The sequence below is a fragment of the Oncorhynchus nerka genome, linkage group LG3 (genome assembly GCF_034236695.1).
Source record: "Oncorhynchus nerka isolate Pitt River linkage group LG3, Oner_Uvic_2.0, whole genome shotgun sequence".
NCBI classification, from domain to species: Eukaryota; Metazoa; Chordata; class Actinopteri; order Salmoniformes; family Salmonidae; genus Oncorhynchus; species Oncorhynchus nerka.
Genome location: NC_088398.1, coordinates 86,331,490 through 86,355,405, shown reverse-complemented (window position 1 = coordinate 86,355,405; position 23,916 = coordinate 86,331,490). Strand labels below are relative to the sequence as shown.

Below are 23,916 nucleotides of genomic sequence, written 5' to 3'. Positions count from 1 at the left end.
AAGTCTCTCTGTGCTGCATTGACCAGGCAGACTGATTATACAAGTCTCTCTGTGCTGCATTGACCAGGCAGACTGATTATACAAGTCTCTGTGTTTGACCAGGCAGACTGATTATACAAGTCTCTCTGTGCTGCATTGACCAGGCAGACTGATTATACAAGTCTATACTGTGCTGCATTGACCAGGCAGACTGAGTATACAAGTCTCTCTGTGCTGCATTGACCAGGCAGACTGATTATACAAGTCTCTCTGTGTTGCATTGACCAGGCAGACTGATTATACAAGTCTCTCTCTGTGCTGCATTGACCAGGCAGACTGATTATACAAGTCTCTCGGTGCTGCATTGACCAGGCAGACTGATTATACAAGTCTCTCTGTGTTGCATTGACCAGGCAGACTGATTATACAAGTCTCTCTCTGTGCTGCATTGACCAGGCAGACTGATTATACAAGTCTCTCTGTGCTGCATTGACCAGGCAGACTGATTATACAAGTCTCTCTGTGTTGACCAGGCAGACTGATTATACAAGTATCTCTGTGCTGCATTGACCAGGCAGACTGATTATACAAGTCTCTCTATGTGCTGCATTGACCAGGCAGACTGATTATACAAGTCTCTCTCTGTGCTGCATTGACCAGGCAGACTGATTATACAAGTCTCTCTGTGCTGCATTGACCAGGCAGACTGATTATACACGTCTCTCTCTGTGTTGTGTTGACCAGGCAGACTGATTATACAAGTCTCTCTCTGTGTTGACCAGGCAGACTGATTATACAAGTCTCTCTGTGCTGCATTGACCAGGCAGACTGATTATACAAGTCTCTCTGTGCTGCATTGACCAGGCAGACTGATTATACAAGTCTCTCTGTGCTGCATTGACCAGGCAGACTGATTATACAAGTCTCTCTGTGCTGCATTGACCAGGCAGACTGATTATACAAGTCTCTCTCTGTGTTGTGTTGACCAGGCAGACTGATTATACAAGTCTCTCTCTGTGTTGACCAGGCAGACTGATTATACAAGTCTCTCTGTGCTGCATTGACCAGGCAGACTGATTATACAAGTCTCTCTGTGCTGCATTGACCAGGCAGACTGATTATACAAGTCTCTCTGTGCTGCATTGACCAGGCAGACTGATTATACAAGTCTCTCTGTGTGCTGCATTGACCAGGCAGACTGATTATACAAGTCTCTCTGTGTTGACCAGGCAGACTGATTATACAAGTCTCTCTGTGCTGCATTGACCAGGCAGACTGATTATACAAGTCTCTCTGTGTTGTGTTGACCAGGCAGACTGATTATACAAGTCTCTCTGTGCTGCATTGACCAGGCAGACTGATTATACAAGTCTCTCTGTGTTGTGTTGACCAGGCAGACTGATTATACAAGTCTCTCTGTGCTGCATTGACCAGGCAGACTGATTATACAAGTCTCTCTGTGCTGCATTGACCAGGCAGACTGATTATACAAGTCTCTCTGTGTTGTGTTGACCAGGCAGACTGATTATACAAGTCTCTCTGTGCTGCATTGACCAGGCAGACTGATTATACAAGTCTCTGTGTTGTGTTGACCAGGCAGACTGATTATACAAGTCTCTCTGTGCTGCATTGACCAGGCAGACTGATTATACAAGTCTCTCTGTGCTGCATTGACCAGGCAGACTGATTATACAAGTCTCTCTGTGTTGCGTTGACCAGGCAGACTGATTATACAAGTCTCTCTGTGTTGTGTTGACCAGGCAGATTGATTATACAAGTCTCTCTGTGCTGCATTGACCAGGCAGACTGATTATACAAGTCTCTCTCTGTGCTGCATTGACCAGGCAGACTGATTATACAAGTCTCTCTGTGTTGTGTTGACCAGGCAGACTGATTATACAGGTCTCCAGTACCGAGTGTGCTGCATTGACCAGGCAGACTGATTATACAAGTCTCTCTGTGCTGCATTGACCAGGCAGACTGATTATACAAGTCTCTCTGTGTTGTGTTGACCAGGCAGACTGATTATACAAGTCTCTCTGTGCTGCATTGACCAGGGTACCAGCAGACTGATTATACAAGTCTCCTGTGCTGCATTGACCAGGCAGACTGATTATACAAGTCTCTCTGTGCTGCATTGACCAGGCAGACTGATTATACAAGTCTCTCTGTGCTGCATTGACCAGGCAGACTGATTATACAAGTCTCTGTGTTTGTGTTGACCAGGCAGACTGATTATACAAGTCTCTCTGTGCTGCATTGACCAGGCAGACTGATTATACAAGTCTCTCTGTGCTGCATTGACCAGGCAGACTGATTATACAAGTCTCTGTGTTGTGTTGACCAGGGTAGACTGATTATACAAGTCTCTCTGTGCTGCATTGACCAGGCAGACTGATTATACAAGTCTCTGTGCTGCTTTGACCAGGCAGACTGATTATACAAGTCTCTCTGTGCTGCATTGACCAGGCAGACTGATTATACAAGTCTCTCTGTGCTGCATTGACCAGGCAGACTGATTATACAAGTCTCTCTGTGCTGCATTGACCATGCAGACTGATTATACAAGTCTCTCTGTGCTGCATTGACCAGGCAGACTGATTATACAAGTCTCTCTGTGCTGCATTGACCAGGCAGACTGATTATACAAGTCTCTCTGTGCTGCATTGACCAGGCAGACTGATTATACAAGTCTCTCTGTGCTGCATTGACCAGGCAGACTGATTATACAAGTCTCTCTGTGCTGCATTGACCAGGCAGACTGATTATACAAGTCTCTCTGTAATGCATTGACCAGGCAGACTGATTATACAAGTCTCTCTGTGCTGCATTGACCAGGCAGACTGATTATACAAGTCTCTCTGTGCTGCATTGACCAGGCAGACTGATTATACAAGTCTCTCTGTGCTGCATTGACCAGGCAGACTGATTATACAAGTCTCTCTGTGTTGACCAGGCAGACTGATTATACAAGTCTCTCTGTGCTGCATTGACCAGGCAGACTGATTATACAAGTCTCTCTGTGCTGCATTGACCAGGCAGACTGAGTATACAAGTCTCTCTGTGCTGCATTGACCAGGCAGACTGATTATACAAGTCTCTCTGTGTTGCATTGACCAGGCAGACTGATTATACAAGTCTCTCTCTGTGCTGCATTGACCAGGCAGACTGATTATACAAGTCTCTCGGTGCTGCATTGACCAGGCAGACTGATTATACAAGTCTCTCTGTGTTGCATTGACCAGGCAGACTGATTATACAAGTCTCTCTGTGCTGCATTGACCAGGCAGACTGATTATACAAGTCTCTCTGTGCTGCATTGACCAGGCAGACTGATTATACAAGTCTCTCTGTGTTGACCAGGCAGACTGATTATACAAGTCTCTCTGTGCTGCATTGACCAGGCAGACTGATTATACAAGTCTCTCTATGTGCTGCATTGACCAGGCAGACTGATTATACAAGTCTCTCTCTGTGCTGCATTGACCAGGCAGACTGATTATACAAGTCTCTCTGTGCTGCATTGACCAGGCAGACTGATTATACACGTCTACTCTCTGTAATGTGTTGACCATGCAGACTGATTATACAAGTCTCTCTGTGTTTGACCAGGCAGACTGATTATACAAGTCTCTCTGTGCTGCATTGACCAGGCAGACTGATTATACAAGTCTCTCTGTGCTGCATTGACCAGGCAGACTGATTATACAAGTCTCTCTGTGCTGATTATACATTGACCAGGCAGACTGATTATACAAGTCTCTCTGTGCTGATAACATTGACCAGGCAGACTGATTATACAAGTCTCTCATCTGAGTTGTGTGCATGACCAGGCAGACTGATTATACAAGTCTCTCTGTGTTGACCAGGCAGACTGATTATACAAGTCTCTCTGTGGCAGACTGATTATACATTGACCAGGCAGACTGATTATACAAGTCTCTCTGTGCTGCATGATACCAGGCAGACTGATTATACAAGTCTCTCTGTGCTGCATTGACCAGGCAGACTGATTATACAAGTCTCTCTGTGTGCTGCATTGACCAGGCAGACTGATTATACAAGTCTCTCTGTGCTGCATTGACCAGGCAGACTGATTATACAAGTCTCTCTGTGCTGATTATACATTGACCAGGCAGACTGATTATACAAGTCTCTCTGTGACCAGGCAGACTGATTATACAAGTCTCTCTGTGCTGACCAGGCAGACTGATTATACAAGTCTCTCTGTGCTGCATTGACCAGGCAGACTGATTATACAAGTCTCTCTGTGTTGTGTTGACCAGGCAGACTGATTATACAAGTCTCTCTGTGCTGCATTGACCAGGCAGACTGATTATACAAGTCTCTCTGTGCTGATTATACATTGATTGACCAGGCAGACTGATTATACAAGTCTCTCTGTGTTGTGTTGACCAGGCAGACTGCAGGGCAGACTGATTATACAAGTCTCTCTGTGCTGCATTGACCAGGCAGACTGATTATACAAGTCTCTCTGTGTTGTGTTGACCAGGCAGACTGATTATACAAGTCTCTCTGTGCTGCATTGACCAGGCAGACTGATTATACAAGTCTCTGATTATACAAGTCTCTCTGTGCTGCATTGACCAGGCAGACTGATTATACAAGTCTCTCTGTGTTGCGTTGACCAGGCAGACTGATTATACAAGTCTCTCTGTGTTGTGTTGACCAGGCAGATTGATTATACAAGTCTCTCTGTGCTGCATTGACCAGGCAGACTGATTATACAAGTCTCTCTCTGTGCTGCATTGACCAGGCAGACTGATTATACAAGTCTCTCTGTGCTGCATTGACCAGGCAGACTGATTATACAAGTCTCTCTGTGTTGTGTTGACCAGGCAGACTGATTATACAAGTCTCTCTCTGTGCTGCATTGACCAGGCAGACTGATTATACAAGTCTCTCTGTGCTGCGTTGACCAGGCAGACTGATTATACAAGTCTCTCTGTGCTGCATTGACCAGGCAGACTGATTATACAAGTCTCTCTGTGCTGCATTGACCAGGCAGACTGATTATACAAGTCTCTCTGTGCTGCATTGACCAGGCAGACTGATTATACAAGTCTCTCTGTGCTGCGTTGACCAGGCAGACTGATTATACAAGTCTCTCTGTGTTGTGTTGACCAGGCAGACTGATTATACAAGTCTCTCTGTGTTGTGTTGACCAGGCAGACTGATTATACAAGTCTCTCTGTGCTGCGTTGACCATGCAGACTGATTATACAAGTCTCTCTCTGTGCTGCATTGACCAGGCAGACTGATTATACAAGTCTCTCTGTGTTGACCAGGCAGACTGATTATACAAGTCTCTCTCTGCATTGACCAGGCAGACTGATTATACAAGTCTCTCTGTGCTGCATTGACCAGGCAGACTGATTATACAAGTCTCTCTGTGTTGTGTTGACCAGGCAGACTGATTATACAAGTCTCTCTGTGCTGCATTGACCAGGCAGACTGATTATACAAGTCTCTCTGTGTGTTGTGTTGACCAGGCAGACTGATTATACAAGTCTCTCTATGTGTTGACCAGGCAGACTGATTATACAAGTCTCTCTCTGTGTTGACCAGGCAGACTGATTATACAAGTCTCTCTGTGTTGTGTTGACCAGGCAGACTGATTATACAAGTCTCTCTGTGCTGCATTGACCAGGCAGACTGATTATACAAGTCTCTCTGTGCTGCATTGACCAGGCAGACTGATTATACAAGTCTCTCTGTGTTGTGTTGACCAGGCAGACTGATTATACAAGTCTCTCTGTGTTGTGTTGACCAGGCAGACTGATTATACAAGTCTCTCTGTGTGTTGACCAGGCAGACTGATTATACAAGTCTCTCTGTGTTGTGTTGACCAGGCAGACTGATTATACAAGTCTCTCTGTGTGTTGACCATGCAGACTGATTATACAAGTCTCTCTGTGTGTTGACCATGCAGACTGATGATACAAGTCTCTCTGTGTGTTGACCATGCAGACTGATTATACAAGTCTCTCTCTGTTGTGTTGACCAGGCAGACTGATTATACAAGTCTCTCTCTGTGTTGTGTTGACAATGCAGACTGAAGTGTGCTCCTTGAGTGACGGGCGGGGGTGTGGAAAGAGGCATGGGGAGGGAGAGATGAGTAACGATAACATGGCTATATACACAGGGTACCAGTACTGAGTCAATGAGTAATGATAACTTGGCTATATACACAGGGTACCAGTACTGAGTAATGATAACATGGATATATACACAGGGTACCAGTACTGAGTCAATGAGTAATGATAACTTGGCTATATACACAGAGTACCAGTACTGAGTAATGATAACTAGGCTATATACACAGGGTACCAGTACCGAGTCAATGAGTAATGATAACTTGGCTATATACACAGAGTACCAGTACTGAGTAATGATAACTAGGCTATATACACAGGGTACCAGTACTGAGTCAATGAGTAACGATAACATGGCTATATACACAGGGTACCAGTACTGAGTCAATGAGTAATGATAACATGGCTATATACACAGGGTACCAGTACTGAGTCAATGAGTAATGATAACATGGCTATATACACAGGGTACCAGTACTGAGTCAATGATAACATGGCTATATACACAGGGTACCAGTACCGAGTCAATGATAACATGGCTATATACACAGGGTACCAGTACTGAGTCAATGAGTAACGATAACATGGCTATATACACAGGGTACCAGTACTGATTAATGATAACATGGCTATATACACAGGGTACCAGTACTGAGTCAATGATAACATGGCTATATACACAGGGTACCAGTACTGAGTAATGATAACATGGCTATATACACAGGGTACCAGTACTGAGTCAATGATAACATGGCTATATACACAGGGTACCAGTACCGAGTCAATGATAACATGGCTATATACACAGGGTACCAGTACTGAGTCAATGATAACATGGCTATATACACAGGGTACCAGTACCGAGTCAATGAGTAATGATAACATGGCTATATACACTGGGTACCAGTACTGAGTAACGATAACATGGCTATATACACAGGGTACCAGTACTGAGTCAATGAGTAATGATAGCATGGCTATATACACAGAGTACCAGTACCGAGTCAATGATAACTAGGCTATATACACAGGGTACCAGTACTGAGTCAATGATAACGATAACATGGCTATATACACAGGGTACCAGTACTGAGTAATGATAACATGGCTATATACACAGGGTACCAGTACTGAGTAATGATAACATGGCTATATACACAGGGTACCAGTACTGAGTAACGATAACATGGCTATATACACAGGGTACCAGTACTGAGTAATGATAACATGGATATATACACAGGGTACCAGTACTGAGTCAATGAGTAATGATAACATGGCTATATACACAGGGTACCAGTACTGAGTAATGATAACATGGCTATATACACAGGGTACCAGTACTGAGTCAATGAGTAACGATAACATGGCTTTATACACAGGGTACCAGTACTGAGTCAATGAGTAATGATAACATGGCTATATACACAGGGTACCAGTACTGAGTAATGATAACATGGCTATATACACAGGGTACCAGTACCGAGTCAATGATAACATGGCTATATACACAGGGTACCAGTACCGAGTCAATGAGTAACGATAACATGGCTATATACACAGGGTACCAGTACTGAGTAACGATAACATGGCTATATACACAGGGTACCAGTACTGAGTCAATGAGTAACGATAACATGGCTATATACACAGGGTACCAGTACCGAGTCAATGAGTAATGATAACATGGCTATATACACTGGGTACCAGTACTGAGTCAATGAGTAATGATAACATGGCTATATACACTGGGTACCAGTACTGAGTAATGATAACATGGCTATATACACTGGGTACCAGTACTGAGTAACGATAACATGGCTATATACACAGGGTACCAGTACTGAGTCAATGAGTAATGATAACATGGCTATATACACAGGGTACCAGTACCGAGTAATGATAACATGGCTATATACACAGGGTACCAGTACTGAGTCAATGAGTAATGATAACATGGCTATATACACAGGGTACCAGTACCGAGTAATGATAACATGGCTATATACACAGGGTACCAGTACTGAGTCAATGAGTAATGATAACATGGCTATATACACAGGGTACCAGTACTGAGTCAATGATAACATGGCTATATACACAGGGTACCAGTACTGAGTCAATGAGTAATGATAACATGGCTATATACACAGGGTACCAGTACTGAGTCAATGATAACTAGGCTATATACACAGGGTACCAGTACTGAGTCAATGAGTAATGATAACATGGCTATATACACAGGGTACCAGTACTGAGTCAATGAGTAATGATAACATGGCTATATACACAGCGTACCAGTACTGAGTAATGATAACATGGCTATATACACAGGGTACCAGTACCGAGTCAATGAGTAACGATAACGTGGCTATATACACAGGGTACCAGTACTGAGTCAATGAGTAACGATAACATGGCTATATACACAGGGTACCAGTACTGAGTAATGATAACATGGCTATATACACAGGGTACCAGTACTGAGTCAATGAGTAACGATAACATGGCTATATACACAGGGTACCAGTACTGAGTAACGATAACATGGCTATATACACAGGGTACCAGTACTGAGTAATGATAACATGGCTATATACACAGGGTACCAGTACTGAGTAATAATAACATGGCTATATACACAGGGTACCAGTACCGAGTCAATGAGTAATGATAACATGGCTATATACACAGGGTACCAGTACTGAGTAATGATAACATGGCTATATACACAGGGTACCAGTACTGAGTGAATGAGTAATGATAACTAGGCTATATACACAGGGTACCAGTACTGAGTCAATGAGTAATGATAACATGGCTATATACACAGGGTACCAGTACTGAGTCAATGATAACTAGGCTATATACACAGGGTACCAGTACTGAGTCAATGAGTAATTATAACATGGCTATATACACAGGTACCAGTACTGAGTCAATGAGTAATTATAACATGGCTATATACACAGGGTACCATTACTGAGTCAATGATAACATGGCTATATACACAGGGTACCAGTACTGAGTCAATGAGTAATGATAACATGGCTATATACACAGGGTACCAGTACTGAGTAATGATAACATGGCTATATACACAGGGTACCAGTACTGAGTCAATGAGTAACGATAACATGGCTTTATACACAGGGTACCAGTACTGAGTCAATGAGTAATGATAACATGGCTATATACACAGGGTACCAGTACTGAGTAATGATAACATGGCTATATACACAGGGTACCAGTACCGAGTCAATGATAACATGGCTATATACACAGGGTACCAGTACCGAGTCAATGAGTAACGATAACATGGCTATATACACAGGGTACCAGTACCGAGTCAATGAGTAATGATAACATGGCTATATACACAGGGTACCAGTACTGAGTCAATGAGTAATGATAACATGGCTATATACACAGGGTACCAGTACCGAGTCAATGAGTAATGATAACATGGCTATATACACAGGGTACCAGTACTGAGTCAATGAGTAATGATAACATTGCTATATACACAGGGTACCAGTACTGAGTCAATGAGTAATGATAACATGGCTATATACACAGGGTACCAGTACTGAGTCAATGATAACTAGGCTATATACACAGGGTACCAGTACTGAGTAATGATAACATGGCTATATACACTGGGTACCAGTACTGAGTAACGATAACATGGATATATACACAGGGTACCAGTACTGAGTCAATGAGTAATTATAACATGGCTATATACACAGGGTACCAGTACTGAGTCAATGAGTAATGATAACATGGCTATATACACAGGGTACCAGTACTGAGTCAATGATAACATGGCTATATACACAGGGTACCAGTACTGAGTCAATGAGTAATGATAACATGGCTATATACACAGGGTACCAGTACTGAGTCAATGATAACATGGCTATATACACAGGGTACCAGTACTGAGTCAATGAGTAATGATAACATGGCTATATACACAGGGTACCAGTACTGAGTCAATGATAACATGGCTATATACACAGGGTACCAGTACTGAGTCAATGAGTAATGATAACATGGCTATATACACAGGGTACCAGTACTGAGTAATGATAACATGGCTATATACACAGGGTACCAGTACTGAGTCAATGAGTAATGATAACATGGCTATATACACAGGGTACCAGTACTGAGTCAATGATAACATGGCTATATACACAGGGTACCAGTACTGAGTAATGATAACATGGCTATATACACAGGGTACCAGTACTGAGTCAATGATAACATGGCTATATACACAGGGTACCAGTACCGAGTCAATGAGTAATGATAACATGGCTATATACACAGGGTACCAGTACTGAGTAACGATAACATGGATATATACACAGGGTACCAGTACTGAGTCAATGAGTAATGATAACATGGCTATATACACAGGGTACCAGTACTGAGTAATGATAACATGGCTATATACACAGGGTACCAGTACTGAGTAATAATAACATGGCTATATACACAGGGTACCAGTACCGAGTCAATGATAACATGGCTATATACACAGGGTACCAGTACCGAGTCAATGAGTAATGATAACATGGCTATATACACAGGGTACCAGTGCTGAGTAATGATAACATGGCTATATACACAGGGTACCAGTACTGAGTGAATGAGTAATGATAACTAGGCTATATACACAGGGTACCAGTACTGAGTCAATGAGTAATGATAACATGGCTATATACACAGGGTACCAGTACTGAGTCAATGATAACATGGCTATATACACAGGGTACCAGTACTGAGTCAATGAGTAATTATAACATGGCTATATACACAGAGTACCAGTACCGAGTCAATGAGTAATTATAACATGGCTATATACACAGGGTACCATTACTGAGTCAATGATAACATGGCTATATACACAGGGTACCAGTACCGAGTCAATGAGTAATGATAACATGGCTATATACACAGGGTACCAGTACTGAGTCAATGATAACATGGCTATATACACAGGGTACCAGTACTGAGTAACGATAACATGGTTATATACACAGGGTACCAGTACTGAGTCAATGATAACATGGCTATATACACTGGGTACCAGTACTGAGTCAATGAGTAACGATAACATGGCTATATACACAGGGTACCAGTACTGAGTCAATGAGTAACGATAACATGGCTATATACACAGGGTACCAGTACTGAGTCAATGATAACATGGCTATATACACAGGGTACCAGTACTGAGTCAATGAGTAACGATAGCATGGCTATATACACAGGGTACCAGTACTGAGTCAATGAGTAACGATAACATGGCTATATACACAGGGTACCAGTACTGAGTCAATGAGTAACGATAACATGGCTATATACACAGGGTACCAGTACTGAGTAATGATAACATGGCTATATACACAGGGTACCAGTACTGAGTCAATGAGTAATGATAACATGGCTATATACACAGGGTACCAGTACTGAGTAATGATAACATGGCTATATACACAGGGTACCAGTACTGAGTCAATGAGTAATGATAACATGGCTATATACACAGGGTACCAGTACTGAGTCAATGTGCAGGGTATGAGGTAATTGAGGTAGGTATGTACATATAACTAGGAATAAAGTGACTAGGCAACAGGATAGATAATAAACAGTAGCAGCAGTGAATGTGAAGAGTCAACAGAGTTGGGGCAGAAAGGGTTAATGCAGACCGTCCAGGTAGATGTTTGGTTACTATTCAACTAACTATCAGTCCCATGGGGGTAGAAGCTGTTTGGTTACTATTCAATTAACTATCAGTCCCATGGGGGTAGAAGCTGTTTGGTTACTATTCAACTAACTATCAGTCCCATGGGGGTAGAAGCTGTTTGGTTACTATTCAACTAACTATCAGTCTTATGGGGGTAGAAGCTGTTTGGTTACTATTCAACTAACTATCAGTCCCATGGGGGTAGAAGCTGTTTGGTTACTATTCAACTAACTACTTATCAGTCTCATGGGGGTAGAAGCTGTTTGGTTACTATTCAACTAACTATCAGTCCCATGGGGGTAGAAGCTGTTTGGTTACTATTCAACTAACTATCAGTCCCATGGGGGTAGAAGCTGTTTGGTTACTATTCAACTAACTACTTATCAGTCTCATGGGGGTAGAAGCTGTTTGGTTACTATTCAACTAACTACTTATCAGTTTCATGGGGGTAGAAGCTGTTTGGTTACTATTCAATTAACTACTTATCAGTCCCATGGGGGTAGAAGCTGTTTGGTTACTATTCAACTAACTACTTATCAGTCTCATGGGGGTAGAAGCTGTTTGGTTACTATTCAACTAACTATAAGTCTTATGGGGGTAGAAGATGTTTGGTTACTATTCAACTAACTATCAGTCCCATGGGGGTAGAAGCTGTTTGGTTACTATTCAACTAACTATCAGTCTTATGGGGGTAGAAGCTGTTTGGTTACTATTCAACTAACTATCAGTCTCATGGGGGTAGAAGCTGTTTGGTTACTATTCAACTAACTACTTATCAGTCTCATGGGGGTAGAAGCTGTTTGGTTACTATTCAACTAACTACTTATCAGTCTCATGGGGGTAGAAGCTGTTTGGTTACTATTCAACTAACTACTTATCAGTCTCATGGGGGTAGAAGCTGTTTGGTTACTATTCAACTAACTACTTATCAGTCTCATGGGGGTAGAAGCTGTTTGGTTACTATTCAACTAACTACTTATCAGTCTCATGGGGGTAGAAGCTGTTTGGTTACTATTCAACTAACTATCAGTCTCATGGGGGTAGAAGCTGTTTGGTTACTATTCAGACTATTTATCAGTCTTATGGCCTGGGGGTAGAAGCTGTTCAGGGTCCTGTTGGTTCCAGACTTGGTGCATCGGTACCGCCTGCCTTCTTCATGACTGTTGGTGTGTTTGGACCATGATACATCCTCAGTGATGTGAGAAGGGTTTGACTTGTAATTCCTCCCCAGCTTCCTGAGTCTCTGGGGCGGGTTGACTGTCTAGGACCAGGATGGAGATGGCGCTGTTGGATGGCTGGAAGGAGGAGAGGGCGGAGCTGAGGGCGGAGGTGTCTCGCCTGCAGAATGAGCTGGCTGAAAGTCACGCTGAGAGAGAGGAGCTGGAGTCACGTGCCCAGGCCCTCACAGACAGGGTGAGTCCCCACCTCCCCAGGCCCTCACAGACAGGGTGAGTCCCCACCTCCCCAGGCCCTCACAGACAGGGTGAGTCCCCACCTCCCCAGGCCCTCACAGACAGGGTGAGTCCCCACCTCCCCAGGCCCTCACAGACAGGGTGAGTCCCCACCTCCCCAGGCCCTCACAGACAGGGTTAGTCCCCACCTCCCCAGGCCCTCACAGACAGGGTGAGTCCCCACCTCCCCAGGCCCTCACAGACAGGGTGAGTCCCCACCTCCCCAGGCCCTCACATTTGAACTCGTCTTGCGGGGCCAGACCTCAACACTGTTGAGTGGAGAATGGGTTGAGTTCTGGTCTTCTGGAGAAACCTACATTTTCTGGAGTCGAGGCTTTCTTTTAGGACGGACCCCATTTAGTGGACTGGTTGGTTGTTTGGTCGTTGTGCTTTTGGTCGACCCAGATTGTTTTAGTCGAGCAGTAACAAAAAATATATATAAATAAAAATACATACAGTTGAAGTCGGAAGTTTACATACACCTTAGCCAAATAAACTCAGTGTTTCAGATTTCCTGACATTTTATCCTAGTAAATATTCCCTGTTTTAGGTCAGTTAGGATCACCACTTTATTATAAGAATGTGAAATGTCAGAATAATAGTAGAGATTTATTTCAGCTTTTATTTCTTTCATCACATTCCCAGTGGGTCAGAAGTTTACATACACTCAATTAGTATTTGGCGGGGCGGCAGGTAGCCTAGTGGTTAGAGTGTAGAGGCGGTAGGTAGTCTAGTGGTTAGAGTGTAGAGGCGGTAGGTAGCCTAGTGGTTAGAGTGTAGAGGCGGTAGGTAGTCTAGTGGTTAGAGTGTAGAGGAGGCAGGTAGCCTAGTGGTTAGAGTGGAGAGGCGGTAGGTAGCCTAGTGGTTAGAGTGTAGAGGTGGCAGGTAGCCTAGTGGTTAGAGTGTAGAGGAGGCAGGGTGGCCTAGTGGTTAGAGTGTAGGGGCGGCAGGGTAGCCTAGTGGTTAGAGTGTAGAGGCGGCAGGGTAGCCTAGTGGTTAGAGTGTAGAGGCGGCAGGGTAGCCTAGTGGTTAGAGTGTAGAGGTGGCAGGGTAGCCTAGTGGTTAGAGTGTAGAGGTGGCAGGGTAGCCTAGTGGTTAGAGTGTAGAGGTGGCAGGGTAGCCTAGTGGTTAGAGTGTAGAGGTGGCAGGGTAGCCTAGTGGTTAGAGTGTAGAGGTGGCAGGGTAGCCTAGTGGTTAGAGTGTAGAGGAGGCAGGGTAGCCTAGTGGTTAGAGTGTAGAGGAGGCAGGGTAGCCTAGTGGTTAGAGTGTAGAGGTGGCAGGGTAGCCTAGTGGTTAGAGTGTAGAGGAGGCAGGTAGCCTAGTGGTTAGAGTGTAGAGGTGGCAGGTAGCCTAGTGGTTAGAGTGTAGAGGAGGCAGGTAGCCTAGTGGTTAGAGTGTAGAGGAGGCAGGTAGCCTAGTGGTTAGAGTGTAGAGGAGGCAGGGTAGCCTAGTGGTTAGAGTGTAGAGGAGGCAGGGTAGCCTAGTGGTTAGAGTGTAGAGGTGGCAGGGTAGCCTAGTGGTTAGAGTGTAGAGGTGGTAGGTAGCCTAGTGGTTAGAGTGTAGAGGCGGCAGGGTAACCTAGTGGTTAGAGTGTAGAGGTGGCAGGTAGACTAGTGGTTAGAGTGTAGAGGCGGCAGGTAGCCTAGTGGTTAGAGTGTAGAGGAGGCAGGGTAGCCTAGTGGTTAGAGTGTAGAGGAGGCAGGTAGCCTAGTGGTTAGAGTGTAGAGGAGGCAGGTAGCCTAGTGGTTAGAGTGTAGAGGCGGCAGGTAGCCTAGTGGTTAGAGTGTAGAGGCGGCAGGGTAGCCTAGTGGTTAGAGTGTAGAGGTGGCAGGGTAGCCTAGTGGTTAGAGTGTAGAGGAGGCAGGGTAGTCTAGTGGTTAGAGTGTAGAGGAGGCAGGGTAGCCTAGTGGTTAGAGTGTAGAGGCGGTAGGTAGCCTAGTGGTTAGAGTGTAGAGGAGGCAGGGTAGCCTAGTGGTTAGAGTGTAGAGGTGGCAGGGTAGCCTAGTGGTTAGAGTGTAGAGGTGGTAGGGTAGCCTAGTGGTTAGAGTGTAGATGTGGTAGGTAGCCTAGTGGTTAGAGTGTAGAGGCGGCAGGGTAGCCTAGTGGTTAGAGTGTAGAGGAGGCAGGGTAGTCTAGTGGTTAGAGTGTAGAGGTGGCAGGGTAGCCTAGTGGTTAGAGTGTAGAGGAGGCAGGGTAGTCTAGTCGTTAAAGTGTAGAGGTGGCAGGGTAGTCTAGTGGTTAGAGTGTAGAGGAGGCAGGGTAGTCTAGTGGTTAGAGTGTAGAGGTGGCAGGGTAGCCTAGTGGTTAGAGTGTAGAGGAGGCAGGGTAGTCTAGTGGTTAGAGTGTAGAGGAGGCAGGTAGCCTAGTGGTTAGAGTGTAGAGGTGGCAGGTAGCCTAGTGGTTAGAGTGTAGAGGTGGCAGGTAGCCTAGTGGTTAGAGTGTAGAGGCTGCAGGGTAGCCTAGTGGTTAGAGTGTAGAGGTGGCAGGGTAGCCTAGTGGTTAGAGTGTAGAGGTGGCAGGTAGCCTAGTGGTTAGAGTGTAGAGGTGGCAGGGTAGCCTAGTGGTTAGAGTGTAGAGGAGGCAGGGTAGCCTAGTGGTTAGAGTGTAGAGGTGGCAGGGTAGCCTAGTGGTTAGAGTGTAGAGGCGGCAGGGTAGCCTAGTGGTTAGAGTGTAGAGGTGGCAGGGTAGCCTAGTGGTTAGAGTGTAGAGGTGGCAGGTAGTCTAGTGGTTAGAGTGTAGAGGTGGCAGGTAGTCTAGTGGTTAGAGTGTAGAGGAGGCAGGTAGCCTTGTGGTTAGAGTGTAGAGGTGGCAGGGTAGCCTAGTGGTTAGAGTGTAGAGGTGGCAGGTAGTCTAGTGGTTAGAGTGTAGAGGCGGCAGGGTAGCCTAGTGGTTAGAGTGTAGAGGAGGCAGGTAGCCTTGTGGTTAGAGTGTAGAGGCGGCAGGTAGCCTAGTGGTTAGAGTGTAGAGGTGGCAGGGTAGCCTAGTGGTTAGAGTGTAGAGGAGGCAGGGTAGCCTAGTGGTTAGAGTGTAGAGGTGGCAGGGTAGCCTAGTGGTTAGAGTGTAGAGGTGGTAGGGTAGCCTAGTGGTTAGAGTGTAGAGGTGGCAGGGTAGCCTAGTGGTTAGAGTGTAGAGGAGGCAGGGTAACCTAGTGGTTAGAGTGTAGAGGCGGCAGGGTAGCCTAGTGGTTAGAGTGTAGAGGTGGCAGGGTAGCCTAGTGGTTAGAGTGTAGAGGAGGCAGGGTAGTCTAGTGGTTAGAGTGTAGAGGAGGCAGGTAGCCTAGTGGTTAGAGTGTAGAGGTGGCAGGTAGCCTAGTGGTTAGAGTGTAGAGGTGGCAGGTAGCCTAGTGGTTAGAGTGTAGAGGCGGCAGGGTAGCCTAGTGGTTAGAGTGTAGAGGTGGCAGGGTAGCCTAGTGGTTAGAGTGTAGAGGTGGCAGGTAGCCTAGTGGTTAGAGTGTAGAGGTGGCAGGGTAGCCTAGTGGTTAGAGTGTAGAGGAGGCAGGGTAGCCTAGTGGTTAGAGTGTAGAGGTGGCAGGGTAGCCTAGTGGTTAGAGTGTAGAGGCGGCAGGGTAGCCTAGTGGTTAGAGTGTAGAGGTGGCAGGGTAGCCTAGTGGTTAGAGTGTAGAGGTGGCAGGTAGTCTAGTGGTTAGAGTGTAGAGGTGGCAGGTAGTCTAGTGGTTAGAGTGTAGAGGAGGCAGGTAGCCTTGTGGTTAGAGTGTAGAGGTGGCAGGGTAGCCTAGTGGTTAGAGTGTAGAGGTGGCAGGTAGTCTAGTGGTTAGAGTGTAGAGGCGGCAGGGTAGCCTAGTGGTTAGAGTGTAGAGGTGGCAGGTAGTCTAGTGGTTAGAGTGTAGAGGTGGCAGGTAGTCTAGTGGTTAGAGTGTAGAGGTGGTAGGGTAGCCTAGTGGTTAGAGTGTAGAGGCGGCAGGGTAGCCTAGTGTTTAGAGTGTAGAGGTGGTAGGGTAGCCTAGTGGTTAGAGTGTAGAGGTGGCAGGGTAGCCTAGTGGTTAGAGTGTAGAGGAGGCAGGGTAACCTAGTGGTTAGAGTGTAGAGGCGGCAGGGTAGCCTAGTGGTTAGAGTGTAGAGGTGGCAGGGTAGCCTAGTGGTTAGAGTGTAGAGGTGGTATGGTAGCCTAGTGGTTAGAGTGTGGAGGTGGCAGGGTAGCCTAGTGGTTAGAGTGTAGAGGTGGCAGGTAGCCTTGTGGTTAGAGTGTAGAGGTGGCAGGTAGCCTAGTGGTTAGAGTGTAGAGGAGGCAGGTAGCCTAGTGGTTAGAGTGTAGAGGTGGCATGTAGCCTTGTGGTTAGAGTGTAGAGGTGGCAGGTAGCCTTGTGGTTAGAGTGTAGAGGTGGTAGGTAGTCTAGTGGTTAGAGTGTAGAGGTGGCATGTAGCCTTGTGGTTAGAGTGTAGAGGTGGCAGGTAGCCTAGTGGTTAGAGTGTAGAGGAGGCAGGTAGCCTAGTGGTTAGAGTGTAGAGGTGGCAGGTAGCCTTGTGGTTAGAGTGTAGAGGTGGTAGGTAGTCTAGTGGTTAGAGTGTAGAGGTGGCATGTAGCCTTGTGGTTAGAGTGTAGAGGTGGCAGGTAGCCTTGTGGTTAGAGTGTAGAGGTGGTAGGTAGTCTAGTGGTTAGAGTGTAGAGGTGGCATGTAGCCTTGTGGTTAGAGTGTAGAGGTGGCAGGTAGCCTAGTGGTTAGAGTGTAGAGGAGGCAGGTAGCCTAGTGGTTAGAGTGTAGAGGAGGCAGGTAGCCTAGTGGTTAGAGTGTAGAGGTGGCAGGTAGCCTAGTGGTTAGAGTGTAGAGGAGGCAGGTAGCCTAGTGGTTAGAGTGTAGAGGAGGCAGGGTAACCTAGTGGTTAGAGTGTAGAGGTGGCAGGGTAGCCTAGTGGTTAGAGTGTAGAGGAGGCAGGTAGCCTAGTGGTTAGAGTGTAGAGGAGGCAGGTAGCCTAGTGGTTAGAGTGTAGAGGTGGTAGGTAGCCTAGTGGTTAGAGTGTAGAGGAGGCAGGTAGCCTAGTGGTTAGAGTGTAGAGGTGGCAGGTAGTCTAGTGGTTAGAGTGTAGAGGAGGCAGGTAGCCTAGTGGTTAGAGTGTAGAGGTGGTAGGTAGCCTAGTGGTTAGAGTGTAGAGGAGGCAGGTAGCCTAGTGGTTAGAGTGTAGAGGAGGCAGGTAGCCTAGTGTTTAGAGTGTAGAGGTGGCAGGGTAGCCTAGTGGTTAGAGTGTAGAGGTGGCAGGGTAGCCTAGTGGTTAGAGTGTAGAGGTGGCAGGGTAGCCTAGTGGTTAGAGTGTAGAGGTGGCAGGGTAGCCTAGTGGTTAAAGTGTTGGACTAGTAACTGGAAGGTTGCAAGTTCAAACCCCCGAGCTGACAAGGTACAAATCTGTCGTTCTGCCCCTGAACAGGCAGTTAACCCACTGTTCCTAGGCCGTCATTGAAAATAAGAATTTGTTCTTAACTGACTTGCCTAGTAAAATAAAATAAATAAAGGCATTGCCTTTAAATTATTTAACTTGGCTTTAAGCTTCCCACAATAAGTTGGGTGAATTTTGGCCCATTCCTCCTGACAGAGCTGGTGTAACTGAGTCAGGTTACCTCTTTGCTCACACACTCTTTTTCAGTTCTGCCCCCAAATGTTCTATAGGATTGAGATCAGGGCTTTGTGATGGCCACTCCAATACCTTGACTTTGTTGTCCTTAAGCTATTTTTCCACAACTTTGGAAGTATGCTTGGGGTCATTGTCAATCTGTGTTGGAACACAGGAGTGATGGTTGCTGATAATGGGCCTCTGTACGCCTATGTAGATATTCCATTGGAACACAGGAGTGATGGTTGCTGATAATGGGCCTCTGTACTCCTATGTAGATATTCCATTGGAACACAGGAGTGATGGTTGCTGATAATGGGTCTCTGTACTCCTATGTAGATATTCCATTGGAACACAGGAGTGATGGTTGCTGATAATGGGTCTCTGTACTCCTATGTAGATATTCCATTGGAACACAGGAGTGATGGTTGCTGATAATGGGTCTCTGTACGCCTATGTAGATATTCCATTAAAAAAAATCAGCTGTTTCCAGCTACAATAGTAATGTACAACATTAACAATGTCTACACTGTATTTCTGATCAATTTGATGTTATTTTAATTGACAAAAAAAAAGTGCTTTTCTTTAAAAAACAAGGACATTTCTAAGTGACCCCAAACGTTTTGAACAGCAGTGTAACTAACTCTCTGTCTCTATCCCCTGGTTAGCTGTCCCAGTCCCTGGACCCGTCCCTGTGCGTGCGCCCGGACAGTGACCTGAGAAGGAAGATGCGAGATGGCAGAGAGAGGGAGGCCCGGCAGGCTCTACTCATCCACAAACTGCAGAACAAGGTCAGGGTCTAAAGGGTTGGCGCTGTGGGGCTATAATGGACTTGCAATGGCAATGGGGCGGCAGGGTAGCCTAGTGGTTAGAGTGTAGAGGTGGCAGGGTAGCCTAGTGGTTAGAGTGTAGAGGTGGCAGGGTAGCCTAGTGGTTAGAGTGTAGAGGCGGCAGGGTAGCCTAGTTGTTAGAGTGTAGAGGCGGTAGGTAGCCTAGTGGTTAGAGTGTAGAGGCGGCAGGGTAGCCTAGTGGTTAGAGTGTAGAGGTGGCAGGGTAGCCTAGTGGTTAGAGTGTAGAGGCGGCAGGTAGCCTAGTGGTTAGAGTGTAGAGGTGGCAGGTAGCCTAGTGGTTAGAGTGTAGAGGTGGTAGGGTAGCCTAGTGGTTAGAGTGTAGATGTGGTAGGTAGCCTAGTGGTTAGAGTGTAGAGGCGGCAGGGTAGCCTAGTGGTTAGAGTGTAGAGGAGGCAGGGTAGTCTAGTGGTTAGAGTGTAGAGGTGGCAGGGTAGCCTAGTGGTTAGAGTGTAGAGGAGGCAGGGTAGTCTAGTCGTTAAAGTGTAGAGGTGGCAGGGTAGTCTAGTGGTTAGAGTGTAGAGGAGGCAGGGTAGTCTAGTGGTTAGAGTGTAGAGGTGGCAGGGTAGCCTAGTGGTTAGAGTGTAGAGGAGGCAGGGTAGTCTAGTGGTTAGAGTGTAGAGGAGGCAGGTAGCCTAGTGGTTAGAGTGTAGAGGTGGCAGGTAGCCTAGTGGTTAGAGTGTAGAGGTGGCAGGTAGCCTAGTGGTTAGAGTGTAGAGGCTGCAGGGTAGCCTAGTGGTTAGAGTGTAGAGGTGGCAGGGTAGCCTAGTGGTTAGAGTGTAGAGGTGGCAGGTAGCCTAGTGGTTAGAGTGTAGAGGTGGCAGGGTAGCCTAGTGGTTAGAGTGTAGAGGAGGCAGGGTAGCCTAGTGGTTAGAGTGTAGAGGTGGCAGGGTAGCCTAGTGGTTAGAGTGTAGAGGCGGCAGGGTAGCCTAGTGGTTAGAGTGTAGAGGTGGCAGGGTAGCCTAGTGGTTAGAGTGTAGAGGTGGCAGGTAGTCTAGTGGTTAGAGTGTAGAGGTGGCAGGTAGTCTAGTGGTTAGAGTGTAGAGGAGGCAGGTAGCCTTGTGGTTAGAGTGTAGAGGTGGCAGGGTAGCCTAGTGGTTAGAGTGTAGAGGTGGCAGGTAGTCTAGTGGTTAGAGTGTAGAGGCGGCAGGGTAGCCTAGTGGTTAGAGTGTAGAGGAGGCAGGTAGCCTTGTGGTTAGAGTGTAGAGCGGCAGGTAGCCTAGTGGTTAGAGTGTAGAGGTGGCAGGGTAGCCTAGTGGTTAGAGTGTAGAGGAGGCAGGGTAGCCTAGTGGTTAGAGTGTAGAGGTGGCAGGGTAGCCTAGTGGTTAGAGTGTAGAGGTGGTAGGGTAGCCTAGTGGTTAGAGTGTAGAGGTGGCAGGGTAGCCTAGTGGTTAGAGTGTAGAGGAGGCAGGGTAACCTAGTGGTTAGAGTGTAGAGGCGGCAGGGTAGCCTAGTGGTTAGAGTGTAGAGGTGGCAGGGTAGCCTAGTGGTTAGAGTGTAGAGGAGGCAGGGTAGTCTAGTGGTTAGAGTGTAGAGGAGGCAGGTAGCCTAGTGGTTAGAGTGTAGAGGTGGCAGGTAGCCTAGTGGTTAGAGTGTAGAGGTGGCAGGTAGCCTAGTGGTTAGAGTGTAGAGGCGGCAGGGTAGCCTAGTGGTTAGAGTGTAGAGGTGGCAGGGTAGCCTAGTGGTTAGAGTGTAGAGGTGGCAGGTAGCCTAGTGGTTAGAGTGTAGAGGTGGCAGGGTAGCCTAGTGGTTAGAGTGTAGAGGAGGCAGGGTAGCCTAGTGGTTAGAGTGTAGAGGTGGCAGGGTAGCCTAGTGGTTAGAGTGTAGAGGCGGCAGGGTAGCCTAGTGGTTAGAGTGTAGAGGTGGCAGGGTAGCCTAGTGGTTAGAGTGTAGAGGTGGCAGGTAGTCTAGTGGTTAGAGTGTAGAGGTGGCAGGTAGTCTAGTGGTTAGAGTGTAGAGGAGGCAGGTAGCCTTGTGGTTAGAGTGTAGAGGTGGCAGGGTAGCCTAGTGGTTAGAGTGTAGAGGTGGCAGGTAGTCTAGTGGTTAGAGTGTAGAGGCGGCAGGGTAGCCTAGTGGTTAGAGTGTAGAGGTGGCAGGTAGTCTAGTGGTTAGAGTGTAGAGGTGGCAGGTAGTCTAGTGGTTAGAGTGTAGAGGTGGTAGGGTAGCCTAGTGGTTAGAGTGTAGAGGCGGCAGGGTAGCCTAGTGTTTAGAGTGTAGAGGTGGTAGGGTAGCCTAGTGGTTAGAGTGTAGAGGTGGCAGGGTAGCCTAGTGGTTAGAGTGTAGAGGAGGCAGGGTAACCTAGTGGTTAGAGTGTAGAGGCGGCAGGGTAGCCTAGTGGTTAGAGTGTAGAGGTGGCAGGGTAGCCTAGTGGTTAGAGTGTAGAGGTGGTATGGTAGCCTAGTGGTTAGAGTGTGGAGGTGGCAGGGTAGCCTAGTGGTTAGAGTGTAGAGGTGGCAGGTAGCCTTGTGGTTAGAGTGTAGAGGTGGCAGGTAGCCTAGTGGTTAGAGTGTAGAGGAGGCAGGTAGCCTAGTGGTTAGAGTGTAGAGGTGGCATGTAGCCTTGTGGTTAGAGTGTAGAGGTGGCAGGTAGCCTTGTGGTTAGAGTGTAGAGGTGGTAGGTAGTCTAGTGGTTAGAGTGTAGAGGTGGCATGTAGCCTTGTGGTTAGAGTGTAGAGGTGGCAGGTAGCCTAGTGGTTAGAGTGTAGAGGAGGCAGGTAGCCTAGTGGTTAGAGTGTAGAGGTGGCAGGTAGCCTTGTGGTTAGAGTGTAGAGGTGGTAGGTAGTCTAGTGGTTAGAGTGTAGAGGTGGCATGTAGCCTTGTGGTTAGAGTGTAGAGGTGGCAGGTAGCCTTGTGGTTAGAGTGTAGAGGTGGTAGGTAGTCTAGTGGTTAGAGTGTAGAGGTGGCATGTAGCCTTGTGGTTAGAGTGTAGAGGTGGCAGGTAGCCTAGTGGTTAGAGTGTAGAGGAGGCAGGTAGCCTAGTGGTTAGAGTGTAGAGGAGGCAGGTAGCCTAGTGGTTAGAGTGTAGAGGTGGCAGGTAGCCTAGTGGTTAGAGTGTAGAGGAGGCAGGTAGCCTAGTGGTTAGAGTGTAGAGGAGGCAGGGTAACCTAGTGGTTAGAGTGTAGAGGTGGCAGGGTAGCCTAGTGGTTAGAGTGTAGAGGGAGGCAGGTAGCCTAGTGGTTAGAGTGTAGAGGAGGCAGGTAGCCTAGTGGTTAGAGTGTAGAGGTGGTAGGTAGCCTAGTGGTTAGAGTGTAGAGGAGGCAGGTAGCCTAGTGGTTAGAGTGTAGAGGTGGCAGGTAGTCTAGTGGTTAGAGTGTAGAGGAGGCAGGTAGCCTAGTGGTTAGAGTGTAGAGGTGGTAGGTAGCCTAGTGGTTAGAGTGTAGAGGAGGCAGGTAGCCTAGTGGTTAGAGTGTAGAGGAGGCAGGTAGCCTAGTGTTTAGAGTGTAGAGGTGGCAGGGTAGCCTAGTGGTTAGAGTGTAGAGGTGGCAGGGTAGCCTAGTGGTTAGAGTGTAGAGGTGGCAGGGTAGCCTAGTGGTTAGAGTGTAGAGGTGGCAGGGTAGCCTAGTGGTTAAAGTGTTGGACTAGTAACTGGAAGGTTGCAAGTTCAAACCCCCGAGCTGACAAGGTACAAATCTGTCGTTCTGCCCCTGAACAGGCAGTTAACCCACTGTTCCTAGGCCGTCATTGAAAATAAGAATTTGTTCTTAACTGACTTGCCTAGTAAAATAAAATAAATAAAGGCATTGCCTTTAAATTATTTAACTTGGCTTTAAGCTTCCCACAATAAGTTGGGTGAATTTTGGCCCATTCCTCCTGACAGAGCTGGTGTAACTGAGTCAGGTTACCTCTTTGCTCACACACTCTTTTTCAGTTCTGCCCCCAAATGTTCTATAGGATTGAGATCAGGGCTTTGTGATGGCCACTCCAATACCTTGACTTTGTTGTCCTTAAGCTATTTTTCCACAACTTTGGAAGTATGCTTGGGGTCATTGTCAATCTGTGTTGGAACACAGGAGTGATGGTTGCTGATAATGGGCCTCTGTACTCCTATGTAGATATTCCATTGGAACACAGGAGTGATGGTTGCTGATAATGGGCCTCTGTACGCCTATGTAGATATTCCATTGGAACACAGGAGTGATGGTTGCTGATAATGGGCCTCTGTACTCCTATGTAGATATTCCATTGGAACACAGGAGTGATG

General features: G+C 46.6%; 1 protein-coding gene across 1 annotated transcript in view; it reads left to right on the top strand.

Annotated features, from left to right (window-relative positions):
• The window catches only part of LOC115126463 (trichohyalin-like), an 82,896-nt gene that overhangs the window by 5,153 nt on the left and 53,827 nt on the right, over positions 1 to 23,916 (top strand). The window contains 2 exon segments of the mRNA XM_065016372.1: positions 13,088 to 13,269; positions 19,537 to 19,659. Of these exon segments, the coding sequence (XP_064872444.1) occupies positions 13,135 to 13,269; positions 19,537 to 19,659 (258 nt within the window). The 5' untranslated portion in view covers positions 13,088 to 13,134.